Source organism: Colias croceus, chromosome 24 (genome assembly GCF_905220415.1).
Source record: "Colias croceus chromosome 24, ilColCroc2.1".
NCBI classification, from domain to species: domain Eukaryota; kingdom Metazoa; phylum Arthropoda; class Insecta; order Lepidoptera; family Pieridae; genus Colias; species Colias croceus.
Window position 1 is genome coordinate 2,223,469 of NC_059560.1, and position 12,844 is coordinate 2,236,312.

General features: G+C 32.3%; 1 protein-coding gene across 1 annotated transcript in view; it reads right to left on the reverse strand.

The window, feature by feature from the left end:
* Window positions 1-3,047: 3,047 nt before the first annotated feature.
* LOC123702738 (beta-3 adrenergic receptor-like) overlaps window positions 3,048-12,844 on the reverse strand; it is a 56,893-nt gene continuing 47,096 nt past the window's right edge. Inside the window, exons 2-5 of the mRNA XM_045650526.1 lie at window positions 9,844-10,294; window positions 6,659-6,887; window positions 5,947-6,133; window positions 3,048-3,957 (exon numbers count right to left, since the gene is read on the reverse strand). Coding sequence (XP_045506482.1) covers window positions 3,385-3,957; window positions 5,947-6,133; window positions 6,659-6,887; window positions 9,844-10,258 — 1,404 coding nt within the window. The 5' untranslated portion in view covers window positions 10,259-10,294 and the 3' untranslated portion in view covers window positions 3,048-3,384. The remainder of the gene's footprint in view (window positions 3,958-5,946; window positions 6,134-6,658; window positions 6,888-9,843; window positions 10,295-12,844) is intronic.

The window sequence follows — 12,844 nt, forward strand, 5'->3', positions numbered from 1 at the left end:
GTAGATTTAATACATATATAATATGGGTACATTAATTATATTTTGATTCAATACATTGTTAAAAATATTACTTCAGTGGTAATAATGCAATTGTTCAAAAACATATATTTCCTTACATTAAAGTACCTATACAATAACTTTGGAACGAAATTCCATAACGCGCGTTGCAAAAGGGGGCTAGCCGGAAGGAAGGTTGCGGAAGGGGGCCGGAAAAAAAGTTGGAACGACACTTTATACTATACTTGTGAGCCGTGCGGCGTGTGCGCCATTCACTATTTGTCTCTCTCTTTCACATAGAACTTCGTTCCAGCCGAGTTTCCCTTGACACATCAAGTTTTTTATAATTCGTTCTGTATAATAACTTATAAGTACATAGTTTAAATTGTCTTTGACACTGTTATTATAAAAATATTTGAAATAGAATATAACGTGTAACATATAATTATTTTCTTAGCAAATAATCACTAGAAGATAATGACTAGAGGCAAATAACTGTACCGGAATATATTCCTTAACACCTTTATTTAATAACTAAAATCATTTTTCAACACATTTGTATTACATAAACAAAAATATTGGTGCATTTTTACAACTACATGAACCATAGAATTGTGAATAGAAATTTCAACAAATACCTACAAGCGTATTCACTATACAGGCATTATAATTATTATTTACGTTATATCATACAGTACAGTATAATCCATATTAATATTATAAATGCGAAAGTAACTCTGTCTGTCTGTCTGTCTGTAACTCAATCACGCCTAAACTACTGAACCAATTTTCATGAAATTTGGTATGGAGATATTTTGATACCCGAGAAAGGACATAGGCTTTTTATCCCGGGAAAATGACGTAATCCCGGAAATCCCACGGGAACGCGAACTATGCGGGTTTTTCTTTGACTGCGCGGGTGGAGCCGCGGGCGGAAACCTAGTACATACTATATATGGTTATATGTAGGAGTAAATAAACTTTCAAACATAATATAGGAACTGTAAAAAAACAAATTAATATCATAATATGTGCTGTTGCGTTTTTGAGAGCTATTGGTTATTAATATAGTATCGCTATGATATTATACTTACATACATGCGTAAAGGTTATATTTAAGAGTAAAAAAATATTTAAAAAATGTAGGTAAGTGTGTGTGTGAGTGTGTGTAACAACTTATAACAACACATAATTCAACAAGCTTAAAAATTATTATTAAAAAAACAAAATACCCGACTGCACACTAAAAAAGCATACATATTTTTTTAAAGGGAAATTTAGAAAAAATATTATTATGTCTTTATCCCGTGGGACTTTTAGGATAAAATGTATCCTATGACACTCCCGTAATCAAGACAAATCTAACGATACCTCATACATCAAAATCCATCAAGCCGTTTAGGCTACAGGTGGTCACAAAGGAAAAGACATACATACATACTTACATACACTCGAAAAACATTACCCTCCTTCTTTGGCAGTCGGGTAAAAAAGGTTATTCTCCAATAATTTTATGCTAAAAAAATCTGAATATTCATCCATAGGCTTCATTTGAAATGGATATAAGTGTCCGTTGAATACTAATAGTAAAATGGTAAATAAATATGAGAGAAAATTCATGTTTGTTTAACGTATTGAATAGTTGTACGAATACTATAAAAAACAAATTCGCTTTCTCCGTCCCTATGTCCCTTTGTATGCTTAAATCTTTAAAACTACGCAACGGATTTTGATGCAGTTTTTTATATAGATAGAGTGATTCAAGAGGAAGGTTTAAGTATACAATTTATTAGGTTTTAGACAAAGAGGGCGAAGCCGCGGGCGGTAAGCTAGTTAAGAATAAAATAATAAGTTAAGGAATACAATTTTGGCGCCAACAATAGCCATGTTTTTTCTATACTTTTTATATTCTCAATATCTAAAAATTGACATATCAAATGACACATACACGCTTCAAACCAAAAATGCAAAGCCATAACCCAACTTTTTGCGCAGTAAAAATAACTTTCCTTTTAACCATGCTCATTTAGTAAGCGGACTGTTAAGAAATCAACAAGCAGAGGCATTTACGGAGTTTTTTGCAACTGTATTTCAGCCATTTTACGAGTATTGGAAACGAGAAAATATCGTAACATTTCCCCAATTTGATTGGATACAACGAAACTCTTTTAGCTTTATTGCTCTCTGAATTCATTAATCTTTTTGTTAGAACAATCTCTATTAAATTAAAACATCTGAAAAGTACATAATAGTACATAGGTAGCGATCAGCAGTAGAAGCAGTAGCAGGGTTGCCTGGTAGAGACCAGGACCAGGACCACACCTGACAAAAAAGGAGATACAACAATCGGGGGCGAGCAAATTATGGTAAGGCAATTGTTGTAACACATTGATAATTCACGTACCTACAAAATAAACATAGATACTCGTTTTAAATCGTAACAATACAAATAATCTATTAATAATTACGAGAGGATATCAAAATTTACTTATTCATAGAGTATTTATACATTGAGATCATAATATAATCGTATGTACATAATACATTGTATGTAATTAACAATAATAATATTACATTGAAGATTAGAAATCCTACAAACTAAAATTCCCTAAGGAAAAGCGTCAATGGATTTTGTTAAAAACGTATTCTTTACATCGATTTTTGTATACATCGCGATTTTAATAGATTCATTAAATGTACCACATGGCCAAGAATGAAATAACTGTTATAAAATACACAATATACATCCTATTCTACTTATCCTATCCTATCCTACTATAATAATATTATAAATGCGAAATTTTTTGAGGGTGGATGTGTATGTGTGTGTTTGTTACTCTTTCACCCAAATACTATTGATCCGATAACAATGAAATTTAGCACACATATAGAAGGTATCTTGGATTAGGTTTTATCCCGTAAATCCCACGGGAACGGGAACTATGCGAGTTTTTCTTTGAAAACGCGGGCGAAGCCGCGGGTGGACAGGTGAAATATTATACATTTTCATTAAATGAAAAGACAATAGACATCATTAATTGAATTTAATGTTGAATAAAAAGTTTTGTTAATGAAGCATGATTGTTAAATTATTGCAGTTCATTGTAATTTGATTCAGGTCCAATTGTGTATGCATGAGCTCAATCGAATTTAAAAATTGTGAAGAAATAATAAGCATAGCCTTAAATTAACGTAAAAGAACACTGAATTAAATTTCAAATTGTTGGAACTCAAATACATTGTTATATTCATAATGAAAGAAGCTTCGCTTACTTACTACAATATAGCCCTAGTCTTATTTTAACCGTTATGGCGAATGAAAACAAAAAGTCAAAAAATTAAAGAGCTTAAAAATTTTCATTCTTGTCCCAAATATGTACCAGTACCTTAATGCTTATTCCGTTTACATTTTTTAATAGTAAGCCTCCAAAACGCCAATCTAAAGTCAGGAGAATAGAATGCATAGATAAATGGATTGATCGCGGAATTGAACCAACCTAGCCACGTCAGTACATACATCAATACAGGATTGACGTAACCACTCGGTATGAACGGGGTCAGCAAATAGTATAAGAAGAATGGCAGCCAACAGGCCACAAAACCCCCTACCACTAGACTCAAAGTTTGAGCAGTTTTCGTCTCTCGCCTCAACGATGATACTCTATTATTCTCTATGTGGTCTTTGACTGAATGCGTTCTGTGTCGTCCTGAATTCCGATACTTAAAATTGGCTTTAAAGGTCACGTCGTTTGAGAATCTTGATTCTCTTTCTTTGGATTTGTAGTTTTTAGACTGTCTTCGTTTTTCCGTTCTGAAGCAACAAGGACATCGCTGCTCTTGTTGAGAGGTCTGGCTTTGTTGGGTTGAGCTTTTCGACGGTTGTTTTGAGGCGTTCTGACGTAAGGATAGTTTGTCAGAACCGGAGTCGGATTCCGTCCGAATGCAGGACAGGTTTCCTTTCTGTAACAAAAAATTACTATGAATATAAGAATAAGTAATACAGGTCATAACAGGTTACACACTGCATAGTATAAAACAAAGTCGCTTTCTCTGTCCCTATGTCCCTTTGTCCTTTTGTATGTTTAAATCTTTAAAACTACGCAACGGATTTTGATGCGGTTTTTATTAATAGATAGAGTGATTCAAGAGGAAGGTTTTATTATATAATTTATTAGGTTTTAGACAAAGCGGGCGAAGCCGCGGGCGGTAAGCTAGTATTTTAATAATATTTATATATAACTTAAAATCATCAAAAAGGTTCATAAAAAGTGTCTATATGTCTGTTAAATTGTAATCTATATTATGTAATCGTAACGGTATCACTGTATCAACCTTTCAGACATTTCACATCCATTCACTGATCAATTTTTTACGGGTACGGAATTGACCTGCCATGTCCAGACGTTATACTGACCTTACGGGATCGACTGGTATTGACAGTTACGTACAGAATAATATATAACACAGATCCATTTAAAATTGATAGCTCTACATAATGCATAAAAAGAGCGTGTATGCCGAGCACACGTGCCAGAAGTGAAACTGCTTTTGCAAGATTCAAAGATACCAACATCGTCGCCTCGATCCATGACAGTATTGCCATGACGTGACCATTGAATTTTACTCTCAACGCGCTTAAAGAAGTTTCATTTCCAAGTATTTCCAAGTTTAAAAGGATTTAGTAGTGTATTATCATATTTCAAATAGTCGGGATAAATGATAATATCAACGTTTAAATTCAACAGTTTACAAATAAATATTTTAAACATCAAAGTTTTAGCGGAATTTAAACGGATTCACGTGAAAAACTGATGGTACTTTCAATATTAAATGGCTAGCTGGCAATTTCGGGAATTCTAAAAATGTATTGTTGCTCGGAAAAGAGCTATCAAGTTTAGTTGTTAAAAATTCGAGCCATTTCTGGTCTAACACGGAATTGAGCTTTTAACTAGCTATTTTAAAATGTGCATAACTTAGTATAAAAATGCTAATTCTGCTATATTTTTCGTATATCTGATAACTTTTTTAAATTATGCACCTAAATGTTATGAAGATCGTTCAAAGATATTTATTTAAATTTTTAACGATTATGCTTCTTTTATACACTACCTTGAGTATCGTAACTCATATATTTTATAAGCAACATAACAAATCCATACTAATATTATAAATGCGAAAGTAACTCTGTCTGTCTGTCTGTTACTCAATCACGCCTTAACTACTGAACCAATTTGCATGAAATTTGGTATGGAGATATTTTGATACCCGAGAAAGGACATAAGCTACCTTTTATCCCGTGAAAATGACGCAATTCCGGAAATCGCGGCACTATGCGGGTTTTTCTTTGACTGCGCGGGCGAAGCCGCGGAAACCTAGTTAATTTATAATTCTAAAAAATAGGAAACTCAAGAAGAAAACTTGTAAACTATTTGAGACCATATTTTTATAACCTCCAAACAACCACATACATAGCAAATAGTATACTTAAATTCAACTAAACACCATTTCTAGGAAGAAATACTATACAGAATGTCCCACTATTGGTATATTAAGCGCAAAAGGAATTGTAGTTTTGCATACACTGATCACGTAAAAAATACTTAACCAACAAAACACGTCAAAATTTTTTTGCTAAATTTTTTCTGAAAATCCATGTTTTCGTCTCTAGCTTGGCGCAACCGGCATATACCGCTTCTCTAATGTGAGCACTTTCTCTACAAAAACATAATCTTAAACGATAGCTCACGTGCTGGTGGCAAAGTTGGGCGGGTTGCTTGATATGGATTACACATAGAGTTTTAAGAATTCATCTATTTGAAAAAAAATGCGTCTGAAATTTTATAAGTATTTTTTACGTACTCAGCTTATACAAAACTATAAACTTCTTTGAGCTTAGTATACCAACAGTGGGACACCCTGTGTAGTTCCTTATATAAATAAAAAACTTACTTTATTACATTTGCTGGCTGTGCTGGCCAATTGCTGATGTCGCCTAGCAACCACACAGGATATCCTAGCATACACGTACACCATTACAATCATTGGTAGAAAGAACGACCCCATTGCTGAGAAAACAACGTATCCTGGATTTTGGTTGTATCTGCACACTCCACCTTGATTGTGATCTGGTTCATACCTAAAATAAGGAAACCTTTTAGATCAATGTTATTGCAGAAGTAAGTTTCTAATTTTCATATTATCTCTAAGACAACTGATTTACCAAAAATAATGTAAGTTCAAATTAATCTTTAATTATTCATGAGTTCTATAGTCATGGGCATATTGATTTGGGAAAGCTTTTTAACTGATAGGATTACTACCATCCTTTAAAAACTAAAAAAAAGACGTGTGGCACTCAGGGACTGCCGCGGTAAAGCCATTGCATAGCATGCCTTCAAGCCACACCTCCGTGCCCGTCGGAGTGGGGAGCGTGAGGTTTTTTTTCGTTACGGAATTTCTAGATTCGGTCGCCGCGCTCTAGGCCCGCGATAGAAGCTATGCATTAGCTTAACAATTCCTTATTAATCATTTTAAAGTTGATTTAAACAAAACAGTTATAAAACTGTAAGGTTCTATATAATCGTGACAATAAAAAAAAACAGAACAATATCTAATACTCCTATATATAGTAAAACTATTCGAGTATATAAGATATACAAACCATCCAAACATAGGTGGACACGTGATAGCACCAGCCGAGATCCAAACAAAAAATATCATAGTTAGGGCCAGCTTTTTCGACCTCCGTCGTCGAGAGTAAGTTAAGGGTCTGGTCACAGCCAAATATCTGTCAATGCTGATAGCGCAAAGGGATAGAATGGATGCAGTACATAGGAGAATGTCTAAACTGATCCAGATGTCACATAGAATCCAGCCGAGCTCCCATTTACCTGAAATGATAATGGAGTTAAAGATGAAAGAATAATGTTCTTCTAATTTTGAAGATAAATAATTTTCGGAACTGCACTAAATTACTTTTACGACATCAATATTATTTAAATTGGTTTTATAGAGTTCAGACTAAGTCATCACAACACAACGCCATGGTACGTCTTCTTAAAAACACTATTAAATGTAGGTATAGTGAAAATTTTATTTTCGTTTTATAAAATTGGTCAAACCTGATCATCCCCAAACATTTTTTACCTTAAAAGACATACTGCAAAAATATTCAGGTTTTTAAAAAATCTAATGATCTAGACACGCGGCAGCGTGTCAAGCCGAGTTCAAGCGAAGAGAACTGGCGAGCAGCAGCCGTGTGTATATTTACACGAACCATTTCGAGCCACTTTTCACCCCCTTATAACTCGAAAACTATTTAAGTTAAATAAACCAAATTTGGTACATATCAAGAGGACCTCAAGATAAACAAGAAACTTAAATTTCATAAATACAGATTAAACAGTTGCGTAGATATTAATATCCAAAAATCGCAATTTTTAAGACTGACTGACTTATAGACATATACAAAACCTAACCCACTTCCAGATGACCTAGAAAGTTCAAATTTTGTAATCAACTAGGTAATAGTGAGTGTACAAAGGAAAAAATCAGAAAATACTGAATTTATCTGTATTTAATTTTTTTTTCAATGACATTAATTTTGTTTGTATGGAAAAATGGAAAAGTTTATAAAAATAGAAAATATTATATTCACCATAATAATGTTAAAATATAGATCAAAACTAATCAGTGGCAGAAAAAAATTTTGAAATCCAGCAATAAATGACTGAGATATAGATTATTGAAGTTTACATATTTTAGGGCGAAATATCTGTAGATTCGATGCGCCTCTGACATCACACTCACTCGCACTAGTATCGCTAGGGCGGATTACTTCGATTGCATGATTTCTTTATTCAAAACTGTTATTAAACGTAAAATAAAAGAAAATTGTAATAAAAATATTGCTCATACAGTTAAAAATAATATATAAGTTTACATATTCACATTTATTTATTCTTTATTTATGAGAGTTTTAATTTTAGTGTAATGGAAGAAGGCTTCGTTGAAGGTCGAAATGATTTAATTTGCGTAATATTAATATAAGTGAAACATCTTTAGGCGCGTTTAGAGTAAAATTTCAAGATCGCGTCATGGCAATACCGTAACGTCATGGAGTAAGGCGACGATTCTTCTACAACGATCTTTGCATCTTGGTAATAGTGTGTGTACAAATTCACGCTGGATGCTTAAAAAATCATGTAATCTTTTAAACAGAAAACGAGTTTAAAAAATTGCAGATAATGACGGGGCAATGTGCGCTGACATTCATAACATATAAGAAAATATAGAAAATAAGTAATACTAAACAAACCATACAGAGAAACCGCAAGAAAAAAAAAATCGTATATAAAAAGTATTATATTCATAAAGTAAATCAAATTTGCAGAGTAATTTTCTGTACAAAAAGTAATGATATCCCACCAAAAACATAAATGTAAAAATTGGAGCCGAGTTCAATCGTTGACTTAATTTGCCAAAAAAGAAATGAGATCTAATTAATGTGTGCCAAGTTCTGCAGACAGTCCAGAAATCTATTTACAAAGATGTATTAAGTTCTTAGGTTGACTGAAAACTCAATTGTTTTATTTTCCCTTAGAGAACAATGTATATTCCAAAATATAACTTTTTTAATTTGAATAATATAATTATTTTCACAAAGCAAACAACTAATGACCTATTGAACCCCATAATTTGTTGAGGCTAGTTTTACATACCTACTGTTTATATTTTGTGAGGTTCTAAAAACTAGCCTCAACAAATTATGGGGTTCAATAGGTCATTAGTTGTTTGCTTTGTGAAAATAATTATATTATTCAAATTAAAAAAGTTATATTTTGGAATAAACATTGTTCTCTAAGGGAAAATAAAACAATTGAGTTTTCAGTCAACCTAAGAACTTAATACATCTTTGTAAATAGATTTCTGGACTGTCTGCAGAACTTGGCACACATTAATTAGATCTCATTTCTTTTTTGGCAAATTAAGTCAACGATTGAACTCGGCTCCAATTTTTACATTTATGTTTTTGGTGGGATAAATTTTACTTCATTTAGCAAGCAGATCATCGAGGCTCTTTACATTTATTCTATACAAATCACGCTAAAAAAAGACCATATACAAAAATATTGTCAATCTCGCCAAAAACTCGGAGTTCATTGACAGGCCTCAAAACATAATTCTCATTGTAGGAAAGCATTAAAAAACCATTATAAGTTGATTCAATTTGGTGATGTGAAAAGCGTACTTAATGAAACGTGAAGGCTTTGAAACAGATATCAATCACATTTTCAAAAGACTGAAGTATCAAGTACTGCCTAATGCTGGATACTCCAATGGCCCAAATGTCATACCGCTATATAACTGATTTACGATTTACAAAGTTAATCAACTTTTCGTCGAAATCGATACAGTCGTTTGATGGGTTATTAATTAATATTCAGCTACATTGTGAGCTAATTACATTCTTGTGTAGAATTTAATTCGTATTGCTCGATTTATAAGACTATGAAGAATAACACAAACCTATAGAACTCGAAGATATTTTTAAAACTTAATTAATGTAAGTACCTACGCAGAATATTTGAAAATTAAATACAATTTCTTTTATATGAAAAAGTAGGTCTATTATTATTCAAGCATTTTATTAATCACATTCTTACTTTATTCATATCGCTTTCCTAAAATAACGTCTCTCATCTAATTCTACTTAATTTTAAAATTTGCAGCATGATTTATCTCTCTGTTATGTTTATGATTTATGAAAATTAAAATGCTGTTTCAAGCTGATTTTTCTAACTATATTTATAATCTATCTGTCTTTATTTATTCATTCAATCTTACCTCTTATATGAACAGCAATCGCCGGTGGCATAACAAATATCCCAACAAGCAGATCAGCTGCTGCCAAGCTAGTAACAAAGCAATTCGTAACAGTCCTCAATCTCTTAGTAGTCACTACGGCTGATATTATCAAAGTATTACCTATCACTGTTATCACTATTAAAACACACAGTATAATAACAACAGCCGCTTCAAAAGCCTCATATTCAGTTACACTACACGCTTCATCTGTCACATTACTATGACTACAGTTCGTCTTATCTTTATCTATATTTCTTATAACGTGGTAAATATAGTTTGTTGTGTTCTGCTCTTCGTTTTCCACATTTTCGATGAATAATTCTGTGTCTGTGCGATTTGACTCGTTCCATTTTGCTTGATTCTCTATTGCCTTGTAGTCCGATATTGCGATCATAGGTTACACGTTGTGACGGTGTAAGGACGTCATGTTCTGTAACAATGAAATAAAATTACTGAGGAATGTTGGATATTGTGATAAATTTACGTAATGAGGGCAAGACAATAATTATTAATTACATTAATAACAATACCATTGATATAACAAATCAATTTGTATTTTAATATCATTAATCATTATTATAAATTTTTCCTATGGCATTAGGGTGCTTTCCAACAATAATATGCGAGAATGTGTATCGAAGAATGTGTTTGTAAAGAAACGAACATATCGTTTCATATATTGAAGATTTAAGCATTTAGCGTCTGAAGCTTCTGAATAATACTATTAGTTATTTACACACACATTCCTGGCTATACATTCTCGCACATTATTGGTGTAAAAGCACCCTTAGGCTTGATGCAGATGATATTGTATTTCAATCAAAATTATCTGTTTCTCTACATATCCTTTAAAGTTCCGTATGTATTGCATGCTATTTTTTGTAATGATAATATGCTATAGGTAATCATTAAAATATCTAAACAAATTAGACTCCAGTCAGACATAGAGACATGGTAAAAAACTCGCTTCACTTTTTTTTATTCTATCGCGTTCAAAAAAATCTTCAGTCAATTACATTTAACTATGTAATGAATTCATACTCGACCGACTTTTGCCTTGAAGTATCATTTTTCTCGTTTTAATTGACCGTGTTTCGTGAAGAGAGAAATGTCAACAAATTTGTATGGAGATAAAAAATCTACATTCCGGTAATTAAATTATTTTTTTATCATTAAATCTTGCTGCGGCCTAAAATTTGTGTCAATTTGCATTTTAGCGACTACTTCAGTTTATTCCGGGTGAATATGAAAATTAACTGCCGAATTAAATGGCTGATGAAACCGAAAATATTTTCTATTATGTCCCGTACAATAAAATAAATTAATTGTTTTGTTAGATTTTTTAAATAGCAAAAATCCTCATCGTCCTATACCAGGTATTACCAGGTAAGAAGTTATTCGAGGTCAAAAGTCATAAGGTTATATAAAAAATGTAGTAGTTATTCCATCATCACAAGACGTTTCATTTCATTCATAATTTAAATCTATCCTTGCATCTTTTCAATTTTTTAATTAATTAACTTAAATAACGCAAGATATTCACAAAACCCTTGCCGTCTCAAAATATTACTTCACACAAAGGATAATTCTTACAAGCTTCAGAAAGCAGACATTCTGACATTAATGAAAATTCAGCAAAGACCTATATTACGAATACGTATTAAGGTTGTTGTTTATATACTGTTATATTAATTTCACTATACAGGGTGTCCCACTATTGGTATACTAAGCGCGAAGAGACTTTTAGTTTAGCATACACTGATCACGTAAAAAATACTTAAACAACAAAACTACCTTATAAATTGTTTGCTAAATTTTTCCTGAAAATCAATGTTTTCTTCTCTATCTTCGCGCAGCCGGCATATACCGCTTCGCTAATGTGTGCATTTTGTCTATGAAAACATAATCTTAAACGGTAGCTCACGTGCTGGTGGTAAAGTTGGGCGGGCTGCTTGTTATGGGTGTACACATGAGTTTTAAGAATTCATCTATTTGAATAAAAAAATGTGTCCCAGGAATTTTATACGTATTTTTTACGTACTCAACGTATGCAAAACTATAACCTCCTTTGAGCTTAGTGTACCAACAGTGGGACATCCTGTATACATGGTGTAATCGTTAAGTGTGCACAGGCGATTATTCCGTATCTATTGCAGATACCAAAAAACTTTAAACTGATATCGAAAGCCCTTTACCTAATGAGTAAAATGACAACAATAACTTTTTAAAAATAAAACGGGAAATATCCAAAAATTTTACATCAAACACGCGCATACATTTAGTATGAGATATGACTATCCCCAACATGTAATATGAAAGGTTTTGGTTCTTTTTTAAGCACAATGGTGCTTAAATAATATCGTAATTTTTTATGAAAATTCATTTAGAAACTGTAAATAGAGCTCGATATGGAATATAGTGGTATTCCAAAACGAGGATGTCACTCCGAACATTTGCTTTGAATACAAAATGTATGGGAAATTAAATGTACGGGCGTGTTTGATGTAAAATTTTTGGATATTTCCCGTTTTATTTTTAAAAGGCTATTATTGTCATTTTACTCATTAGGCTTTCGATATCAGTTTAAAGTTTTTTGATATCTGAGGCTAGTTTTTAGAACTTCACAAAATATAAACAGTATGTAAAACTAGCCTCATCAAATTATGGGGTTCAATAGGTCATTAGTTGTTTGCTTTGTGAAAATAATTATATTATTCAAATTAAAAAAGTTATATTTTGGAATAAACATTGTTCTCTAAGGGAAAATAAAACAATTGAGTTTTCAGTCAACCTAAGAACTTAATACATCTTTATAAAAAAAATTCTGGACTGTCTGCAGAACTTGGCACACATTAATTAGATCTCATTTCTTTTTTGGCAAATTAAGTCAACGATTGAACTCGGCTCCAATTTTTACATTTATGTTTTTGGTGGGATATCATTACTTTTTGTACAGAAAATTACTCTGCAAATTTGATTT